Source organism: Hemibagrus wyckioides, linkage group LG05 (assembly GCF_019097595.1).
Source record: "Hemibagrus wyckioides isolate EC202008001 linkage group LG05, SWU_Hwy_1.0, whole genome shotgun sequence".
NCBI lineage: Eukaryota > Metazoa > Chordata > Actinopteri > Siluriformes > Bagridae > Hemibagrus > Hemibagrus wyckioides.
In genome coordinates, this window is record NC_080714.1 from 28,071,146 (window position 1) to 28,092,299 (window position 21,154).

At 42.1% G+C, this 21,154-nt stretch overlaps 1 protein-coding gene across 2 annotated transcripts; it reads right to left on the minus strand.

Annotated features, from left to right (window-relative positions):
* Positions 1 to 1,624: 1,624 nt before the first annotated feature.
* tab3 (TGF-beta activated kinase 1 (MAP3K7) binding protein 3) lies at positions 1,625 to 12,519 on the minus strand. 2 transcript variants are annotated; one of them, XM_058390313.1, is made up of 7 exons: positions 12,316 to 12,519; positions 9,288 to 9,452; positions 7,410 to 8,454; positions 6,550 to 6,710; positions 5,061 to 5,154; positions 4,182 to 4,256; positions 1,625 to 2,490 (listed from the first exon to the last, which is right to left on the minus strand). In XM_058390313.1, exons 2-7 carry the CDS (start codon positions 9,387 to 9,389, stop codon positions 2,279 to 2,281), a joined length of 1,689 nt encoding a protein of 562 aa, XP_058246296.1. In that variant the 5' UTR covers positions 9,390 to 9,452; positions 12,316 to 12,519; the 3' UTR covers positions 1,625 to 2,278. The 2 variants fall into 2 exon arrangements, with proteins under 2 accessions (XP_058246296.1, XP_058246298.1); XM_058390315.1 differs by lacking the exon at positions 12,316 to 12,519 and adding an exon at positions 12,099 to 12,253.
* Between the last annotated feature and the right edge of the window lie 8,635 nt (positions 12,520 to 21,154).

Here is a 21,154-nt window from a genome sequence, read left to right on the forward strand (position 1 = left end):
AAGGGTTGTTTCTGTCCAATGTTCATCTGCAGATTTAAAAAAAAATTATCTAATTTGTCATTTTGAATCTTTAAGATCATTTATAGTCAACCTTTCATTTAAAAACGTTCTGAGGTTAAATAAAATTAAAAGAAGTGACAGAGTGAACATACACACTATATTGGCAAAAGTATTGGGATACTCCTCCAGATCATTTTATTCAGGTGTTGTTTTTCAGGGGTTGGGCTCCGCCCCTTAGTTCCAGTGAAAGGAACTCTTAATGCTTCAGCTTCATACCAAGACATTTTGGATAATTTCACGCTCCCAGCTTTGTGGGAACAGTTTGGGGATGACCCCTTCCTGTTCCAACATGACTGCACACCAGTGACCAAAGCAAGGTCCATAAAGACATGGATGAGTGAGTTTGGTGTGGAGGAACTTGACTGGCCTGCACAGAGTCCTGACCTCAACCCCATAGAACACCTTTGGGATGAATTAGAGTGGAGACTGTGAGCCAGACCTTCTCGTCCAACATCAGTGTCTGACCTCACAAATGTGCTTCTAGAGGAACGGTCAAAAATTCCCATAAACACACTCCTAAACCTTGTGGAAAGCCTTCCCAGAAGAGTTGAAGCTGTTATACACTATATTGCCAAAAGTATTCTCTCACCTGCCTTGACTCGCATATGAACTTAAGTGACATCCCATTCCTAATCCATAGGGTTCAATATGACGTCGGTCCACCCTTTGCAGCTATAACAGCTTCAACTCTTCTGGGAAGGCTGTCCACAAGGTTTAGGAGTGTGTTTATGGGGAATTTTTGACCATTCTTCCAGAAGCGCATTTGTGAAGTCACACACTGATGTTGGACGAGAAGGCCTGGCTCTCAGTCTCCGCTCTAATTCATCCCAAAAGTGTTCCATCAGGTTGAGGTCAGGACTCTGTGCAGGCCAGTCAAGTTCATCCACACCAGACTCTGTCATCCATGTCTTTATGGACCTTGCTTTGGTCACTGGTGCACAGTCATGTTGGAAGAGGAAGGGGCCAGCTCCAAACTGTTCCCACAAAGTTGGGAGCATGGAATTGTCCAAAATGTCTTGGTATGCTGAAGCATTCAGAGTTCCTTTCACTGGAACTAAGGGGCCAAGCCCAGCTCCTGAAAAACAACCCCACACCATAATCCCCCCTTTCAGAAAAAGTGGGCGGTCTATGTTTCCATGGATAAAGTAACGTCTCTTTTAGGTGGGTGTCGACTGCTAGCATAAATATGAGTTTTAAAAACATGCCGAAATCTGATTTTCGGACAGTTTCTACAGGAATCGTGCAGGTAAGTGAACACAAGGGATGTTTTTTTATCCAGCGTATGGAAAATGGCTAAATTTGTGCACACTGAAGCTGGTTACAGAGTATAAAACGTATCTGCTCATCTGAACAAAATTCAACCGACTGCAAGCTATTGAATTTAATGATGACCTTAATGAAGTGTCCATCTGTCAATATATACATCTATCTCTAGAGCTAGCTATCTCTATTTCCACTCATCTCTCTCTGTCTCCCTCTCACACACTCACACAGTGGTTAGCATCTAGCTAACCCTGGGGTTCAGCTCCATCCACGTTGAGAATCATGCGCTGGAGCTGCAGTGTGTCATCACATAGAATTAACTCCTTTATTAAGTACAGCAATGTGATGTATTTGCACAGGAAATAAATCAACACCTTTCAACACAGAATACAGTATGGCATTAATATGCATAAAAGTACCAGGTAGGACAGAATTCATGTGCACTTTTGTCTCTTAGTGTTCTTCTTCACTCAGCGATTAGCTCTCCACGAGCACATACAGTGTGACGTCTACAGTAAGACCGGCCAGAGCCTGGCTCGCGCACCGCTTTACCATCCGGTCGGCTCCGGGTTCCCTTCTACGTGTAAACATGGCTGTCTCTTTCTGCCTGGGAAGGAGGCCATGCCCCCGAAATTAAACCACACCCTCCTCAGCTCGGTTTCCTCTAAAGCCGACCAGACCCCATTTTTTTTGTTCTCTTAGGCTCACCTGATCATTTTTCAGTAGGAAAGAAAAGTCGTTCAGACAAGTGCACGGACGAGGGGGCGGAGCCTGATTGAGGCCAGCAGGGGGCGGGGCTTAATTAAGATTAAGAGGGAACATGGCCTGACGGGGTACACAGGATTGGTCGCATCTCCCTCAGCAGGGCCTGGAAAGGTGCATGATGGGAAAGGCGAAGTGAGGTGAAGGTTGGGGGTTCAGCTGTGGGCGGGGCTGTGCTAAAAGAGGCGGGGTTTCAGGTGTAGCGCGGCATCTCACACTGCTCACAGCGGTTCAGAGCTGGATGGTTGAGGAAAGTGCAGCTCTCACAGTTCCACTGAGCTCCCTCAAAGTCCTCGTCACGCTGCGGCGCCGGCTTCGGCTTTGGCCTCGGACCTCCTGCTCCTGCTCCTCCTCCTGCGGCTCCTCCTACTGCTGCTGCCACTACTCCTACTGCTCCTCCTCCATCTAACACACATGAAAAGAGAGACAGACAGATAGAGAGATAAAGAGTGAGACAGACAGATAAACAAAACAAGAGACAGAGAAAAAGATGTAGATAAAGAGAGAGAGACAAAGAGAGGGTTTAGGTTAGAGAAAGACAAAAAGAGAGAGAGAGAGCGCAAGAGAGACAAAGGGAGAGGGAGAGAGAGAAAAAGAGACAAATATTAAGAGAGGGAGAGGGGGGGCAGACAGACAGAGAGAGAGAGGGATAGAATAGGAGGTAAAGACAGAGACAGAGATAAACAGTAAGAGAAGAAGGGGGGGCAGACAGACAGGGAGAGAAAGATAAACAGAGAGAGAGAGGAAACTCCTGACTCATCCCCACATCATTCAGCAGTGAGGTTAAGGTGCTGTAAGAGATGCTGCGATGACGAGAAAGCAGTTACAGGTAACACGACACCACCGCACTCCACCTTCCCATCCGAGAGTCAGTGAAGGTCAGCAGGAATTAAAGTGAGACAGCAAGCGGGGGTGGGAGGGTGGGGGTGGAGGTTTGGGGTGAGACAGGAAGTGCTAAAACCAGTCAGGGAAATCAATCAGTAAGGTATTTAAATAGCAGAGCGGATGGAGAACGTCTCCTACTGCAGCTCATAGGAGGAAGAGAGGCAGCTACATCACTGAACTCTACAGCAGCATGGGAGATGTTTAACAAGAGTTATGGAAAGAGCTTTAGACCAGTCAGAGGAACAATTACGCTTTCTAACAGAGGAATTTTATATCCATCTCTTTATCTCTCCATCTCTTTAGCTATATCTATATCTCTCCCATTCTATATCTGTTGCTCTCTCCACCTCTCTTTCTCGATATCTACATCTCATCTCTATATCGTCTATATCCATCTCTACCTCTCAGCCCTCTCTATCCTCTCCATCTGCACCTCTACCCTCTCCATCTGCACCCTTTCCATCTTTCCACCCTCTCCATCTTCACTTTCTCCATCTCTACTCTATCCATCTTTCCATATCCAGCTACATCTCTCCCCTCTCCATCTCCACCTGCTCTACATTCTCCATTTCCACACCTCTCCATCTTTTCCATCTCCACCCTTTCCATCTTTCCACCCTCTCCATCTTCACTTTCTCCATCTCTACCCTATCCATCTTTCCATATCCAGCTACATCTCTTCCCTCTCCATCTCCACCTGCTCTACATTCTCCATTTCCACACCTCTCCATCTTTTCCATCTCCACTTTCTCCATCCTCTACCCTTATTATCCTCCACCCTCTTCCCTCATCATACTCTACCCTCTCCATTTCCATTCTCTACCTTATCCACCTTCTCCACCTCTACCGTCTCCATATACACCCTCTCCATCTTTTCCATCTCTTCATCTCCATCTTTTCCATCTCCACCCTCTTCCCTTATCATCCTCTACCCTCTCCATCTTTCCCCTCTTTTTTATTTTATATTAGTAATTAAAACTGGTTTATCTGCACTGCTTTCAGATTTCAAGTGATTCTGGTTGCTGAAGATGTCCATCAGTGTAATGTTCCACTATTCGGTCACTGATTATAGATGATAGGAAGTCCTACAGCGCATCGACCTGGATGTGGGCTGTGCCTCAGAGTTACAGGAAAAAGGAAAATAATAATGATGACTTATCTAGATGAGTCCCGTAGCTCTGGGGCTCCTAGCTAAGGCTCTGGTCTCTCACCTTTTTTGGGTCGGACCACCGGACCAGGCTGGATGTTATCGTAGAAGTTGTTCATGGCTTTAGGGTCAAACTTGCCTGGAGAGAGGGAGAGAGAGAGAGAACGAACCAGAGATTTGATGAATCCACCATGCCTGAGCACTGCAGCTAGAAATGTTCAGCTCATCAAAAAACATCCTCGAATAAAAACAGGCCAGAGTCTAAGAATAGCAATAACCTTAAAACCTATTAAGCTAAAAAATGAAAACAGGGACATTTCAGTTCACTTGGTGCATCATGCTGAACATGGAGTCGGGACAGATTACAGCTCTATACAGCAAAACATCACAGCTTGTGATTAGACTGCTGTATAATGCTGCTCTAAATAACGAGCTTAATTACAGCAGCACAACTTTACAACATATTGATTTTTTCCCTCTTTCCTCAGAAGACAAACTAAGGCGAGTACAAAACTTTTCAGTCTTACTCTCCCATAAAAAAATACATTATGTACAGTAATTAATAATAAACTGTGAGTGTAAATGTAAAGAGAAACAGGAAGAGCACATTACTCACTCACATGATCATGAACATCCAAATTCATCATAGAGTCTTAGATCACTTAGTTATTAACACACTGAGATTTTATTCCATATTAATAAACTCCAAACATTCTCTGTGACAGAAAATGAGGACTCAGGACAGACAATATGAGCTGGAGGGAAGGGGCGGGGCTTCTGGACTGTCAATCATTCCTGACTAGTATATCATCTGGGGTTTTTTTTCTCACCTGAAATCGTTCTCCATAGACGGCCTTATCTCTGACCGGTGTGGTTTAGTGTTTAATTATATTTGGTGTGAGAAGAGTCCAAAATGAGTCGCTGTCCACTGACGGAGATTTACCTGTAGACTGCAGGAGGTCCGTCTCCTTCAAGGTGCAATCAATGTCGATCTGCAGCTGTCTGTTTTGTGTCCGGATTTTGGTTATCTCTTCAGGCTGGAAGACATACAGACAGAGACACACACACAGACAGGACAGAGACATACACACAGATAGACAGACAGGTCCCACAGACAGACAGACACACACAGACAGGACAGACATACATACACATGCAGACAGAGACACACACACAGACAGGTCCCACAGACGGACAGACAGGTCCCACAGACGGACAGACAGGTCCCACAGACGGACAGACAGGTCCCACAGACGGACAGACACACAGACAGGACAGACAGAAACAGACAGGACACACACACAGACAGGTCCCACAGACGGACAGAGACACACACAGACAGACAGGTCCCACAGACGGACAGACAGGTCCCAAAGACGGACAGACAGGTCCCAAAGACGGACAGACAGGTCCCAAAGACGGACAGACACACACACAGACAGGTCCCACAGACGGACAGAGACACACACAGACAGACAGGTCCCACAGACGGACAGACAGGTCCCAAAGACGGACAGACAGGTCCCAAAGACGGACAGACACACACACAGACAGGTCCCACAGACAGAAAGAGACACACACAGACAGGACAGAGACACATACAGACAGGTCCCACAGACAGACAGAGACACACACAGACAGGACAGAGACACATACACATGCAGACAGACAAACAGGACACACAGACAGGACAGACACACAGACAGGACAGAGACACACGCAGACAGACAGACAGGATACACAGACAAACACGCAGACCGGTCACTGCTTTGACACGAACACATTTTATGTTAAGAGAAAAACATGTACAGCTTGCACAAGGAATCTGACATAATGAAGGTAAACAAGTATATTCTGGTGATCTATCTATCTGTCTCTCACGTCACGTCACATCCTGACATTCAGCATCTTGTGCACATTCACACTGCGCTAGGTGACAATATAATCAGGATGTGTGATAGGTAATAAAAATAATAATTCACTGTGTGTATGTCTCTGTCTGTCTGTGGGCCCCGTCTGTCTAGGGGTCCTTTCTATCTGTGGGACCTGTCTGTCTGTCTCTCTGTCTGTGATAAACAGACAGGACACACCTCCAAGCTGTGCGCGCACACACACACACACACACACACACACACACACACACAGACAGACAGACAGACAGACAGACACAACAGTGACAGAGACACGCCTCCACATCCTCACTGGCTGACTACGGATAATGTGTGAGGAGTCACAGTTACAAATTCCAAGGGAATTTGATCAAAGTTGCTCTTTGATGAGGAATTCCCTCAGTATTCAGACTTAAAAAAAATCACTGACCGCACCTTTAATGATGAGGTAACAGCATCCTTACTATCATCACAATGCAATCATTTTATAGTCATGAGTCCTAACACACCATTGTGTGTGTGTGTGTGTGTGTGTGTGCTCACCCGAGGGATGAAGCCAGAGTTGTTAACACGCCTGAAACGCCTCTGCAGTGCATCATACTCCATTTCGTTGACCTCGGCCTTCAGCTGCTCCAGCTTCTGTCTTTCGGCCAGCAGCTCCTTCAGCAGACGCTCCATTCTCGCACGCTGGTGCAGCAACAAGGCTAGGGGTCACACGGATGACACAGTCAGATCAGGACAGACCCAAATGGGCACATACATATATGAATATAAAGACATGATCCTGACATTTAGCACACACACATTTAGCACACACACACACATTTAGCACACACACACACATTTAGCACACACACACACATTTAGCACACACACACACACACATTTAGCACACACACACACACACATTTAGCACACACACACACACACATTTAGCACACACACACGCACACATTTAGCACACACACGCACACATTTAGCGCACACACACACATTTAGCACACACACACACATTTAGCACACACACACACATTTAGCACACACACACACATTTAGCACACACACACACATTTAGCACACACACACACATTTAGCACACACACACACATTTAGCACACACACACATTTAGCACACACACTGCTCCGCCCAAGCTGGGAAATCACATGCCATATGTTTAGGTGTGAATTACTGAGAAACAATAAGCTAAATAAAAAAAGCACGCCTGCTCTGATGCTCCTGATACTCTGTAACCATGACAACAGGGCAATCAGGAGTAACGGTTATTTTTTCTTGAGCGTATTATTTCTTTTCATGCTGTTATGCTGCTGAATGTTGATTTGAATGATGATTTAATTGAAGTAAATAAGCATTGATGGTGTTATTAATGACTTTAAAGTGCTACCCTGAGTGTAGGCGTAGTCGTCTGAGCCGGAGCTGGAGCGTCGGGGCATGTGGCTGATGTGGCTGATGCTGCTGCCCGCTGTGGCGGAGATGGGCAGGATGGGGGCGGGAGCGCCATGTTTCTCGCCCTGATCCACGATGTTCAGGAGCGACTCTGCTTCCACAGGCGGAGACGGAGATCCCGATCCTGAGCCCAGCTGCTGCCCAGGCCCCATTTTAATCTTAATGTAGGTGGCGTTTCCGGCTTGGGGAGAGGAGGCAGGGCGTGGGCGTGCGCCGCCCAGGTACACACCCGGGTGAAAGGAGGTGCCAGGGGGCGGTGCCATGCTAATAGCCCTGGACGGTGAGCTAGGGGAGGGGCTGTTGGGCATGTAGAGTGGCCCCTGAGGACCGGGGATGGGGGAGTTACTACGCTTCCGCCCCTCCAGCGTGATCTCGATCTGGTTCTTCATGGAGCTTTTGGCGGGCATGTAGGGCCTGTAGGGGACATGCTGGTATGCCATGTTGGGCATGGTGGGAGGGCTGATAGGTAAAAAGGTGTGGTGCTGGGGTGAGCTGTAGGGAGACTGGTACGGCGGAGTGTTGTAGGGCGAGGGAGAGTACACAGGTGCACCGGATGACGCCCAGGGTGTGGGCTGAGGGCTCTGAGAGGGAGAAGGGCGCATATACAGGGCATTCCCGCTGTTCCCGTACGCGCCAGGAGGAATCTGGAGCGCCTGAGGGGCGGATGGGATGCTGGAGGACAGAGCCAGAGTGATGGGGGTCATGTAGCGAGAGGGCACGGGGGTGTAGGTGGGCGAAATGCCCTGCACGTTGGGCGGAGGGGTGGGTGTGCTGGCCGAGCGCGCATGGTCGCTCATGAAGTAGGTGTAGCCGGCGTTGGAGTTGGCGTTGGCATTCTCGGGCGGAGGAAAGCCGCCGACGCTGATGTGCAGCATGCGGTTGCGGCTCAGGTGCACCTCCTCCGGACTGTGGAACTCCTCGTACAGGTAGCGACTGCTCTCCTGAGCCAGCAGGTGGCAGCACACCTCCAGGTTGTTGTTATTCTGAAGATAAATATAATAGAAAATATTCAAAGTAAATCTGCTTAGAGAAAGATGGAAAATCACTAAACTGAACCTCTAAAGTTTCGCTATCTTCGTTATGCGTTCCAGTGAGAGCATTTCATTTGTTCCTCTGAGAAAAAATTCAAAAATAAATTTTTTAAAATGTCATGGAACACTTTTATTATAATATTTATTCAATTTTAGAATAGACTCAATTATTTGATTATTAAATCTAAATCAAATCATATTTGAAATATTTATTCATTTAATAATTAAGCAACATAGAACAAATAATTAGCAAATTTTTATGCTATTACAATTGACAAATTCTAATTATTTTTTATAATTATAATTTTTATTTTTTGTAGCATTTTACAATAACAGGTTTATTTATTTATTCACCCATTTTATTTATTTATTTATTTATTTATTTAATAAATATTTAATAATTACTGACTGCTTAAAACAAAAAATCTAAAAATGTACACATTTCTATAATTTTGTAATAATTAGAATTAAATAAATTATATGAAATTATTACACCTGTATAATGATGGATATTTTTTAGTCCGGATTCTGTTTGGTTCGTTGCGAAGCGCTCAGTGTCCATGAGTCAGCGTTCTATAACAGGTATCAGAATTCTGGCTTCTTCCTTCCTCTAATCATGAATTATTGACCAGAGAGCAAACACCAGAGAAGGGAACAAAGACTCAGTAAGAGGAGGAGGAGGAGGAGGAGTAGGCCAGGTCACTCGCCATCTCCCTCTATCTCTCTCTGGTCTTCAGTGTTATGGCTGAACACCTGCTTTAAATCCCCCCCCAGAAGCTGCTCACCTGCAGAAGGCACTGGGACACAACGTTCTCTGGGATCTCTGGGAAACGCTGCTTCAGATCTTGCAGGACGTGAAAGTCCAACTGCGGTGCTCCCTGTGCCATGCTGAGCCCACGGCCTTACTGCGCTCGCAGCCGCAAGGGCAGCAGCTGCTCTTCTCTCATCACCTGCACACACACACAGGATCAGTCAGCAACATGGATCAAACACTCTCTTCACACACACGATGATGATGATGATAAAGTGGTGTAGAGAAGGCATTGAGCTCGGATGTGAGTAATGGAGCAGTGCCAGTGCAGAATTACCAGATGGCACACTGCGAGAGGCAGAAAGAGCAGCGACTGGTGAAAAAACTGCTGCTGATAGGAGTAACCCACACCAAAAACCACAAAACCTTAAAAAATTCAGTTTGTACTGAGAACAGAGTAAACCTGCTCCAGTTAAATTCTGATGCTAAGAAAAACTTGAACTGGACCAGCTCTGGAATCACACCACAAGAGACTCGGACTCGAAGCCCCTGAGCTCCACGAAGACATGCTGTGGAGGTGAAGGTTGGAGAAAGTGAAAGATCTGGAGTGTCCTGCACAGAGCCCTGACTCTGACTCTGACTCAACCCCACTGAGATGAACTGGAACTGGAGTCTCCTTCAACATCCTGACATCAGAGTCTGATCTCACTAATGCTCTTTTAGCTGAATGATGACTAATCCCCACAGACACAATCAAACATCTAGTACAGAGAGGGGAATAAACCTGGACTGAGATGATCAGCATGTACGTCTGGGCGTGGGGTGCACATATATTTGTGTGGTACTTTTTTTATTTTGAAAATATGCAATAAATTTTCTTCCAATCAACTCGGCAGAAATCTCCTAATCTACACCCCATTTTCCCCCCTTACTGTTTACTTTTCCTCATTTGCCCACCATCTTATGAGCTGATTGGTCAATAGGTCAAACAAAAGCATTTGGCATAAATCTGCATTTCAGTGAAAGTTACACATAGGATTAAATTACCTTTGGAGAGAGAGCAGGATTCATGCACAGACTTTCACACAGCATGTCTGCCAACGTACACTATCTTGCCAAAAGTATTGGGACACCCCTCCAAATCATTGAGTTCAGGTGTTGTGTTTCAGGGGTTGGGCTCGGCCCCTTAGTTCCAGTGAAAGGAACTCTTAATGCTTCAGCTTCATACCAAGACATTTTGGACAATTTCATGCTCTTAGTGGGAACAGTTTGGGGATGACCCCTTCCTGTTCCAACATGACTGTACACCAGTGACCAAAGCAAGCTGCAAAGGGCGGGACAACTCCATATTACATTTAAGTTAGGGCTTGGGTAGGACCCGCTTGCCCTGGAGACTCCTTCCTTCCCTGAATGTTAATGAAACATCTCCTTACAGAAAACTTCACCACATAAACCGATACTAGCTCAGTCATGAGAGGAATTTATTAACCTTCATTTTCACTGATATGAAATGATAAAACTTCAACTGATTAACCACACCGCTCTGATAAATACCTGATACCTGGTCCTGCATTAAATCCCCATTTTCCAACTTATTACATTATTTACCTCTTGATATTTTTGCTAAAGCCACAGACAAATGGTTTGAACCTAAGATAAGGTTAAATAGTAGATTTAAAAGGCAAGTGATTAAGTTAATAAATCCACGTTAATCCAATAAAGTGTATTTAAAGTTATTTGTGTTCCGCTAATCGTTGAGCTAAACACGCATGCTAATTCATCTGACCTGATGTTAGTCATGCAGGCATCGAGAAAACATTAAATACATTATATACACGTTTATGTGCTCATATGATGGATTTTAACTCTTTAATGAGACATTTAAATGATTATTTAATAGATTTATTTTATTTTTTTTTAGAAATCTGGCGTATTTTTTCTCATAACGTGCAAAGCAACGCTGACAATCTAACCCGCCTGACTAGCAGGCTAACGTCATTTTTAACACTATACACAACAATAATGTACAATCTGTCTCTTTCAACCAAGAGTAAAGTAATATAAGAACATGACTGTGCATATAAAAAGAGCTGGTTTTATTAAATCTTCACATATTTAGCGTTAGCCAGTGTGTGTCACAGATGTCTATCAGCTCAGGAAACGATTCAACAAAAAAAGAATCGATTCTCTAAACACAAGGCTCAGGAAGAGTGAGCCGAGTCCCAAGCTTTAAAAATTTTTCTACATGATATATCGCTCATACCTCAGTTACTGATGTGTGTTACTCGTTGTATATTACGTATATTACTATAGAATTCTCAACAAACTGCTCGTTCACCTTTTGCCATTTTTAAAAAATATGAGAGTCGAATCGACTCTCAGGAACCAGAGTCGCGCAATGACTCCAGGAATCGAACAGCCCTGCTATATGGCGTTAGCAACGCCGTGTTTGTTAGCTGGCAACAACGTAGCGGCTGCTCTACCTGGACAATCTGGTCTAGCTTAGCAGGAAAATTAACACGACTGGAAATATAAATCTCTTTATCACGTAAATAAATCTATAAACCTTGTTAGGCGTCAACTATCTGCATTAAATCTCCTTAAATAGTAATATAACTGGCTAGCTCGAGAAACCGGAAACAGTGTCGCAAACAGTCGCTTGACAGTCAGCAGCAGTAAATATAACAGAACACGGATAATAAGAATAAAAACATGACGAATCATAACGGCGATAAAGAAGAGTAAGAGATGGTGTTCTGATCCGTGTGTAGAGATTGGAGGACAACAGTGTAGAGATATTATATTATGACAGAAGAAATGTTAACGCTGCTGCAGGTAAACGCACCTATCTTTCACGGGTTCTGACTCCAAACAAGCGACACGGCAGCGCAGTGTGACACTAAAGAGCTGCATTATTAAATCACTAAATCACCATCAGAATAAACCTCACTCAGCTCGTTATAAACTGAAGCAAATCAGCGCAGAAGCTCCGGGAAATGAAGCTAAAGTGTCACCCAGTGCCTGAACCCGCGAGCACCATTAGCACACGATGAGCCCGTTACCGTGATGCGGCTCCTCGCTGCCATTGAAGTCCAGTGCAGGATTTTGGTGTTTGTTTTTCTGCTCCACGCGGTTATAAAATCAGTAAACGGCGCTCTGTGGAAATACTGCGATGTCTCGAATTCCCCAGCGGCTCCAGCAGGCTACAAGCTAAACTCACCAAACCCCGCTGCCGCTCACCGTATATTTTTGTTTAGTTTATCCGCAGACCGAGCAGGACATTACTGCCACCTAGCGGTGTGGCGAAGCGGCGCGTGTTTTAAAAGTCGCCCGACACTGTAGTCACGTGACCGCTTAAGCCCGATTAAACATAATTCTATTATACACCTATTCTATTCCCATTCCATTTCTATTCTATTCCATTTTGTTTTATTGATTCTATTATACAGAGCTCTATTCTACACCATTCATATTCTATTCTACTCACATTCCATTCCCATTTTATTCTATTGATTCTTTTCTATTATACAGAACTCTACACCACTCCCCAATTCTCTCATTTCAATTCAATTCTATTTTACTCACATTCTATTCTATTCATATTCTATTCCGTTTTGTTTTATTGATTCTATTATACAGAACTTTATTCCACACCACTCCTATTCTATTCCATCCTATTCTGTTGGTTCTTTTCTATTATACAAAACTCTATTCTCTATCATTTGTATTCTATTCTGTAGAACACTCTTCTGTACCATTTCCATTCTGGTTCATTGTATAATGCAGAATTTTTTTCTACACAGATTCTATTGTATTTTTTTCTTTTCTATTGAAATCTATTTTAAATCAACCCTGTTCCATTCTGTTATCTTTCCATAGAAGATAAATTCTTTAAACTAAAATAAAATAAACATATTAAACTTACTGTAACTGTTAATTGTTGCATTGACTAAAATTCTATGCTGTTAAATAGTTCAATAGAACTCTTTTCTATTCTGTTCTGTTCTATTGATTCTTTTCAATTATCTCTTGATTCTACACAGCTTCTATTCTATTCCATTCTACTTAAATTCCATTCTATTAATATTCCATTCTATTACATTTTATTCTATTGATTATTTTCCATTATACAGAACTCTATTCTACATCACTTATCTTCTATTCTGTTGAACTCTGTTTTGTACCATTCCTACTCTGGTCTATGGTATAATGCAGAATTTTATTCTACACAGATTCTATTCTATTATTTTTCTATTCTATTTTATTGAAATCTATTTTATATTATCCTCATTCAGTTAAGTCTGTTCTCTTCCACAGAACCTTATTTTACACAAATTCTATTCTGTAGTGTATATATATTTTCCCCCCTGGTATTGTCAGTGTTATTTTAAATAGATTATTATTCTCTTCTGCTGTTCTAGTCTACACTGTTGCACTCTATTCTTATCCATTCCATTTTACACAGCCTTGTGGAACATTATATAATTCTATACAAGTCCTATTCTTTTTGGTGTTTACAGTAAATTCTGTATATTTTGTGAAGTTATGTGATGTAGCTCAGAGTAGTTCCTGTAGGGCCTGTAGGGGGCAGCAGAGTGCAAAGTTAAAGTGCTTTTATTTCTACTTCTACAGATTGATCAGGTTTTAAAACTGTGTGTGTGTGTGTGTGTGTGTGTTATACACCCTCCACATCACCTCATGCTTGTGTTCTGTTTGTTTTTTGTCCCAGGATCAGATGTGGGACTGGGATGAGAGCAGTGAATCATGGGAAAGTTATTCAGAATTGATAAGTCAGGAAGCCAGTGCTGCTCTCTCTCTCTCTCTCACACACCCACACATCATTTATCGTCCACCATGAGCCATGCAGCAGAGACGTTGACCTGGTCAGCACACGACGGGTGCCAATACTTATTCATCACAGAAACACTCCTACTAACTGAGCCACTCTCTCCTTAAGCTGATATCCTCCTAAAATTTACAATATTCACTTCACTGAAAACATCTGAAAAGGAAAACAATCCACGAGGGTGTGGTGTGATGGAGCAGAGACACTGCTGTCACTGAAAAACTGATTAATTAATGAATTTCCCTAAAACTGCATGTGTCCCGAGTGTTTTATCTGGCAACAATTTGTTATTTTTATTTATTACAGACGTGACATGGACATTTACTCCGGTCATTATCAGTGGACCCACCTCCGTACACATCTCTGTGGATGAGCCATTGCTATAGAAACGATATCCTATTAGAACGAACGCATTAATAGGAAGCTGCGCTGCTGTCAGAGACACAAATAATCAACACCTTCCTCCTGACCAATCACAATCCAGAACCGGTGTAAAGAGCAGAATTTAAACAATGCCAAGGAGGAGAAGAAAGATAAAATAAAGGATGAAGGGTTGTGTGGAGGCGGGACCTTGGCAGCTGTGTGTGTGTGTATAGACTAGCTGTCCTGTCTCTCTGATCTCTGCCCACAGGTGTGTGTTATTTTCGGCCGTTCCCCCTGTGCACTTCTCTTTGGAATGGAGGAACCGAATCCCGACGCCTTTATGTCCCCCGAGGAAAGAGAGAGGCGTTCCTTTTTTCATGCTGAGTGTTTGATTTTATTAATGTCTTTACAAGACATTTTAGCTGATTTTAACTTTCTAGTTTTTGGCTCAATACAAAATCCAAATGACTTACAGCTTGAGAGAGAGAGGGAGAGAGAGAGAGAGAGGGAGAGAGAGAGAGGAGAGAGGGGGGTGACAGAGGAAAGAGGAGGAGGGGGAGAGAGAGAGAGGAGAGAAGGGGGTGACAGAGGAAAGAGGGAGAGGAGAGAGAGAGAGGGAGACGGAGGAAAGAGGGAGAGAGAGAGAGAGGGAGACGGAGGAAAGAGGGAGAGAGACAAGGAGGAGAGAAAGAGTATGAGAGAGAGAGAGAGGAAAAAGAGAGAGAGAGCGCGAGAGAGAGATAGAGAGAGAAGAAGGAAAGAGACAGAGAGAGAGATAGACACACACACACACACACACATACATGTATATATATATATATAGAGAGAGAGAGAGAGAGAGAGAGAGAAACAGAGAGAGAGAGGTGCATGCTGGGTCACTCCTCAGGTTTCAGGAGCGGTGCTGATGTCCACGCCTCTTTATTCACTCTCAGACTTTCCTGAAGGACGAGTTCAGAGTGTGAGGAGAGACAGTGGACAGAATTAGGTCTTACCTCAAACCCATCTCCATCTGCTTTTCCAGCTCAATTCCAAACCATCTGATGATCTCATCCTCATAAGATGAGTCCACTCCAATGCGTCCAGTGATCGGTGGGTCAGCAGCCGAGATGCGAGCCATTACTTTTAAGAAATGGCTCCATGCTTCAACGTCTAGTGCAGGAGAACATCTAGAAAACATTCCCACTGAGAAGCTTCACAGGAATCTGGACGTAGATTTCGATTCCTGGAGAAAAATCCCGAGGTGAAATGGAACGAAATGAAATAAAGAGGAAGTTCAAGAGATTCATTAATGTACTGCATTCCACTCAAGGTCTTAACTTCACCTAACTCGTAAACTCCGACTAGGAAAAACACAGAAAACGCTCCTCAGCTCAGGAACTCAGGATGGTGTCTTCAACTCCGAGTTCAGAGCAAGTGATGTCAAAGATCAAACATGGCCGCTCACAGCGTCCATAACACTGACCATTACACTTCAGTGTCCTGAGGAGGAACAAACACATCTGTCAGCGAGCTTGATGATGACCAAAGCCAGACATGAAGGCAGCCATGTTTCTTCTCCTCACTCTGTAGCTCGGAGGCAGAGAAATCCAAAATGTCTGGTTCGGTGACTAATCCAAATCCAGGATGTTCTGCTCAAGTCTGCTGTCCATTTCTCATCATGAACCTCATCATGAACCTGTGACAGCAGCAGGAGTGTCTCTGGGTGATGGGAGCAGACAGTAAAAATAATACTGAAAAAAATAAAGATGAAGAAGATCAGGGCTGGGGTTGATTTTGTGTTATTAAGTACACACACACACACACACTAATTATTAGCATTTGTGCATTTTCTGGGTGTGAAATTTAGAGCTCTTAATGGTTCTTCACTTGATCCTGTTGAAGAACCCTAGTGATAAAATGTAGAGAGAAGAATTTCAGAAGAACCCTTAATGATCCGAAAAGGAACCTTCAGAACTTTAACGCCCTAGTTTGCCTAGAACAGAAAGGGTTCTTTAAAAGGTTAAGTAAAGGTTTCTAGCATCACAAAAGGTTCTTTAAGTGTGCATTGAGTTTTGGGTTCTACACAAGGAATCTGCAAAGAAAGAACATCCTGAATAATGACTCTCTCTCTTTCTCTCTCTCTCTCCCAAAAATGGTTCTTCTATTGCATCACAGTTCTTCCTGGTGCCTTTATTTTTAAGACTGTTGGATAATCGAGGGTTCTTGGCATCACAGAAATGGCTCTGCATGAAGCTCTTCTGGAAATAAAGCCCAGCTTCTGACCAATCAGAGTGCAGAACTCATCAGCACTGTCATTGTGGATGATTCTTCTTAGTATTCTCATGTTTGGACGAGGCGTCAGAGATTTCAAGGGTTTTCAAAGTTTCAGATGTTTCAGAGATTTCAGACGTTTTAAAAGTTTCAAAGTTTCACAAGTTTTAGAGATTTCAGAAGTTTCAGAGATTTTTAGACGTTTCAGAAGTTTCAAAGTTTCAGAAGATTTCAGAAGTTTCAGAGGTTTCAGAGATTTCAGACATGAGGTCTCTTCTCTGCAGCCATTTGCTCTCCTCAGATAAAGCATTGGCGAAGCACAGCCCTCTCACCTGCCTCCTTATTTTAGTTGGAGAAGATCAGAGAGGAATCTCAGCACACAGGAAGTTCCTGAGGAAGAACCTTCTGGAGCTAAAGAAACCTCGACAGTAACGTTATTCTAATGTGGTCTAAGATCATCTTCTTTTCATTCCACTGATGCTATCTGAGGCTGAGGCTCAGCTGTTAAACACGGCTGTGACTCTGTGTGTGTGTGTGTGTGTGTGTCGGGCTCTGAGCAGCCGTGGTATTTAGGTTATCAGAAAGTGTCAGGTAGATAACGCTGACTAATAGCTCCACACACACACACACACACACACACAGTTTATAATTCACTCCTTAAACACACTGGTTGTATAACCAAAAAAAAGTTTCACCCCATTTTACCTTTTAGTGAAAAACAAACAAATAAATAAACAAACAAACAAATGCATATTTTCAGTATAAAACAAAGACCCAAAAGCCCTCAAAACAAAACATTTTTGTTTGTTTATTTGTTAGTTTTGTCTTCTGTTATGTTTATTCCTGGAGACTGTAAGATTGAAGTTACTCCCACATTGTTGCATTATTCCATGAGGTGTTGAGTTCACTCTCTGTATTAAACTCACTGAACCATCACAGTGTAGTGTTTGTATTCATGATGTACGACGAGAACACCTCCACAGTAGAGCTGAAGGAACTCTGTACTGATGATGGTGTTCAGCTCACAGAAACTCACTTCGGTGTTCAGTAAAGTGGTGTGGTGTTGAATATCTCCTAAAGTGTTGGATAGTTGATTTCAAGTCTACAGTGTTGATTTTAATTCTACAGTATTTCATTATTATAGTTACTGTAAGTGTCGTCATGTTGTTGATTTAACACCTACAGTGTATAATGGTGTTTAGCGGTCTGCTGGTGTTTATCTCACTCTAACAGTACTGATTTAACTCGTATAGTGTTTATCTCACTCTAACAGTACTGATTTAACTCGTATAGTGTTGAAGTCACTCTAACAGTACTGATTTAACTCGTATAGTGTTTATCTCACTCTAACAGTACTGATTTAACTCGTATAGTGTTTATCTCACTCTAACAGTACTGATTTAACTCGTATAGTGTTTATCTCACTCTAACAGTACTGATTTAACTCGTATAGTGTTTATCTCACTCTAACAGTACTGATTTAACTCGTATAGTGTTTATCTCACTCTAACAGTACTGATTTAACTCGTATAGTGTTGAAGTCACTCTAACAGTACTGATTTAACTCGTATAGTGTTGAAGTCACTCTAACAGTACTGATTTAACTCGTATAGTGTTTATCTCACTCTAACAGTACTGATTTAACTCGTATAGTGTTTATCTCACTCTAACAGTACTGATTTAACTCGTATAGTGTTGAAGTCACTCTAACAGTACTGATTTAACTCGTATAGTGTTTATCTCACTCTAACAGTACTGATTTAACTCGTATAGTGTTGAAGTCACTCTAACAGTACTGATTTAACTCGTATAGTGTTTATCTCACTCTAACAGTACTGATTTAACTCGTATAGTGTTTATCTCACTCTAACAGTACTGATTTAACTCGTATAGTGTTTATCTCACTCTAACAGTACTGATTTAACTCGTATAGTGTTTATCTCACTCTAACAGTACTGATTTAACTCATATAGTGTTTATCTCACTCTAACAGTACTGATTTAACTCGTATAGTGTTGAAGTCACTCTAACAGTACTGATTTAACTCGTATAGTGTTTATCTCACTCTAACAGTACTGATTTAACTCGTATAGTGTTGAAGTCACTCTAACAGTACTGATTTAACTCGTATAGTGTTTATCTCACTCTAACAGTACTGATTTAACTCATATAGTGTTTATCTCACTCTAACAGTACTGATTTAACTCGTATAGTGTTGAAGTCACTCTAACAGTACTGATTTAACTCGTATAGTGTTGAAGTCACTCTAACAGTACTGATTTAACTCGTATAGTGTTTATCTCACTCTAACAGTACTGATTTAACTCGTATAGTGTTGAAGTCACTCTAACAGTACTGATTTAACTCGTATAGTGTTGAAGTCACTCTAACAGTACTGATTTAACTCGTATAGTGTTTATCTCACTCTAACAGTACTGATTTAACTCATATAGTGTTTATCTCACTCTAACAGTACTGATTTAACTCGTATAGTGTTGAAGTCACTCTAACAGTACTGATTTAACTCGTATAGTGTTTATCTCACTCTAACAGTACTGATTTAACTCGTATAGTGTTGAAGTCACTCTAACAGTACTGATTTAACTCGTATAGTGTTTATCTCACTCTAACAGTACTGATTTAACTCGTATAGTGTTTATCTCACTCTAACAGTACTGATTTAACTCGTATAGTGTTTATCTCACTCTAACAGTACTGATTTAACTCGTATAGTGTTTATCTCACTCTAACAGTACTGATTTAACTCGTATAGTGTTGAAGTCACTCTAACAGTACTGATTTAACTCGTATAGTGTTGAAGTCACTCTAACAGTACTGATTTAACTCGTATAGTGTTTATCTCACTCTAACAGTACTGATTTAACTCGTATAGTGTTTATCTCACTCTAACAGTACTGATTTAACTCGTATAGTGTTGAAGTCACTCTAACAGTACTGATTTAACTCGTATAGTGTTTATCTCACTCTAACAGTACTGATTTAACTCGTATAGTGTTGAAGTCACTCTAACAGTACTGATTTAACTCGTATAGTGTTGAAGTCACTCTAACAGTACTGATTTAACTCGTATAGTGTTTATCTCACTCTAACAGTACTGATTTAACTCGTATAGTGTTTATCTCACTCTAACAGTACTGATTTAACTCGTATAGTGTTGAAGTCACTCTAACAGTACTGATTTAACTCGTATAGTGTTTATCTCACTCTAACAGTACTGATTTAACTCGTATAGTGTTTATCTCACTCTAACAGTACTGATTTAACTCGTATAGTGTTGAAGTCACTCTAACAGTACTGATTTAACTCGTATAGTGTTGAAGTCACTCTAACAGTACTGATTTAACTCGTATAGTGTTTATCTCACTCTAACAGTACTGATTTAACTCGTATAGTGTTTATCTCACTCTAACAGTACTGATTTAACTCGTATAGTGTTGAAGTCACTCTAACAGTACTGATTTAACTCGTATAGTGTTGAAGTCACTCTAACAGTACTGATTTAACTCGTATAGTGTTTATCTCACTCTAACAGTACTGATTTAACTCGTATAGTGTTGAAGTCACTCTAACAGTACTGATTTAACTCGTATAGTGTTGAAGTCACTCTAACAGTACTGATTTAACTCGTATAGTGTTTATCTCACTCTAACAGTACTGATTTAACTCGTATAGTGTTGAAGTCACTCTAACAGTACTGATTTAACTCGTATAGTGTTTATCTCACTCTAACAGTACTGATTTAACTCGTATAGTGTTTATCTCACTCTAACAGTACTGATTTAACTCGTATAGTGTTTATCTCACTCTAACAGTACTGATTTAACTCGTATAGTGTTGAAGTCACTCTAACAGTACTGATTTAACTCGTATAGTGTTTATCTCACTCTAACAGTACTGATTTAACTCGTATAGTGTTGAAGTCACTCTAGCAGTGAAGGCTTAGTAAGTTTTACACTGTTAATTGCTCTTGCTGTTGACTGAACTCTGCAGTGTTTACTTGTACAGTATTGAAATAACTTGTACAATGTTTAATAAACTCTCACCCTCATGGTGTTTAGTTTCAAATATAATATTGAAATAACTGTGTTTACTTGACTCATGTGGTATTAATTTAACTCAACTCCCTCAGTGTTGAATGAAAGGGTGCTAGGATGCTAATGAGCTTCATGGTGTTGAATAAAAGTGAAGATGTGAATCCTCACAGTGTTGATTTGTGGAATGATGGAAACTCTGTAAAACTCCAGATGTTGATTCAACACTAACTTACTCAGACCACTAAAGTTGCACTGATGCCTCAGAAGCCCCAGAAGGGGGGGGGGTAAAAAGGGTAGCCATGTGTGTGTGTGTGTGTGTGTGTGTGGGGTGACAGCTGTGGAGTGGTGACGCGTGTGGAATGTGGTGGCCGGTATAACAGGGCTTTT